Source organism: Wasmannia auropunctata, unplaced genomic scaffold, assembly GCF_000956235.1.
Source record: "Wasmannia auropunctata unplaced genomic scaffold, wasmannia.A_1.0 LD336063.1, whole genome shotgun sequence".
Classification (NCBI taxonomy): domain Eukaryota; kingdom Metazoa; phylum Arthropoda; class Insecta; order Hymenoptera; family Formicidae; genus Wasmannia; species Wasmannia auropunctata.
The window spans coordinates 538847-540642 of NW_012026827.1; the positions used below are offsets into that span (position 1 = coordinate 538847).

Sequence of the window (1796 nt, forward strand, 5' to 3'; positions counted from 1 at the left end):
TTCCTTTCATGCGCTCAATCGAAGCTCGCGGTTGATTTATTTGCTTTCGGATTAATGAATCCACCGCATAGCAACTCGTGCTTGAAATGGCGGTTGGATGACGCAAGATTTACTCGACTATCTTGAGCCGCACTCACGTTTTACAATTAAACTCGCGGTTTCTTCGCGTACTCGCGGATTTCACGCGTCGCGTATTCGCGTAATTGCGCTACTTTATTTATTACGACGGCGGTACAAATCTTCGCGGCCGGGACTGTTTCTTTCGACAGGAACTCGCGACGGCGTTCCCTGTTCGGTTAATCGAGAAGAAAAGACCCGGAAGGAGTCCCGACGGCGCGTTATATAGCGGGCGTCGACATCCCCTTCCGATAATGCGGATGGGTCGGCGAATTTGCTTCGGCCAATGAATTGATAAAGGGTACCGTCCCCCGAGTTCCCGCCTACAACTAGAATGGCGGTGTCGAAATATGTCCGGCGTCCGTGACGTTGCGGCGCGCCGAAAGTCGGAACGCTACGCGTTCAGTAGTACAAGCCATTCAGTCCCGGCGGTCGGTGCACGTTGCAGTCAGTCGCCTTCGGGCGTATGTCCCGCCGTGACGTCACGCATCGCGGGTTGCCCACATTGTGGCGCGGTCGCGCGCTCGCTCGACCGGGAATCACATTTTCGTCTCGGTGATGATTCCCGAGGTATCGCATCGCCCTCCGAGGGCTATATCGCCGCATTGTGGCTAAAATGTGAACAAAATCTGAAATAAACTAAAATATGACCTCGTCACTTGCTCTCTGCAAAATTGTGATTAATTGTGACTAAAATGAATCAAATAAACTGAAATTAATGTCGGATTCTTATCTCCGTACAATTTGTGACTAATTCTATTCGTTTTCTTATTTTCAGGTAACCCGTGATTTGAAATGTGGTGAAAACTAAAAGGTGAGTATTACTCAGCGTATTTGTGACTCAATTTACTTGTTAATGATCTTTCTTTTTATTTCAGGTTCCTGTTATCGCGTAGACGGTATTTTCGCCAATCTAATGTGGTACGTTCGCGAGGTAAGTATATTATCGCTTGTTTTTGTGACTAATTGTCTTTTATTCATCCCGCAGGTACAGGTTTTCGGTTATCTTGTGACTCATCTCGAAAGAATATAAAATAAAACTCTTTTCACGTTATTGTTTGCACTCATGCACTCATTCATACGTGCGCTTACAAAAAATCTTAATCTAAGAATACATAATTGCCTTTTGAGCCTAAATCAAAAATATAAAGTAAAAAACATGTGTTAAATAACATCAAATAAAATGTGGCAAACAATTATAAAAGGTAGTATAATCTCAAAATATAAAAAACTCAAAATAAAACGAATATTAAGTAAAACAGATATGTCGCTGGCTGTGTAGTACCAGGTACTCAAATCCCGTTATGATCAGCTCGGCCATGTTCAAAATTAACCATATGAAAATAAAATAAAATATAAAAGTTGCGACACATTTGATCGCCCTTGCCCACGACATGTCTATTTCAGTTGTTTAATAACTGCGTCGCTATCGGGTATCGGTCCCCCGTTGGAATTCGCTGTTGCGACGGGCTGCGCCACAATTGGCGCGTGATATGACGAGCCTGTTGCCGCCTGAAGTTCCGCGACGAGCTTGTCGAGGTCGTCGCCGCTCCTATTGAGAGCCAGGCCATGCTCGGTTATGCTGCACTGCGACAGCGTCGAGGTCTCTGCTTCCTCGCATCCGGATTGTGGATGCTGTGGCTCCGGTGGTCGTCGGACGTCAGAATCGCCACAAAATG

At 45.5% G+C, this 1796-nt stretch overlaps 1 protein-coding gene across 1 annotated transcript in view; it reads right to left on the minus strand.

The window, feature by feature from the left end:
* Positions 1-1438, minus strand: part of LOC105450357 — a 20969-nt gene extending 19531 nt beyond the window's left edge. The window contains exon 1 of the mRNA XM_011690150.1: positions 1403-1438. Within this exon, the coding sequence (XP_011688452.1) occupies positions 1403-1438 (36 nt within the window). The remainder of the gene's footprint in view (positions 1-1402) is intronic.
* Between the last annotated feature and the right edge of the window lie 358 nt (positions 1439-1796).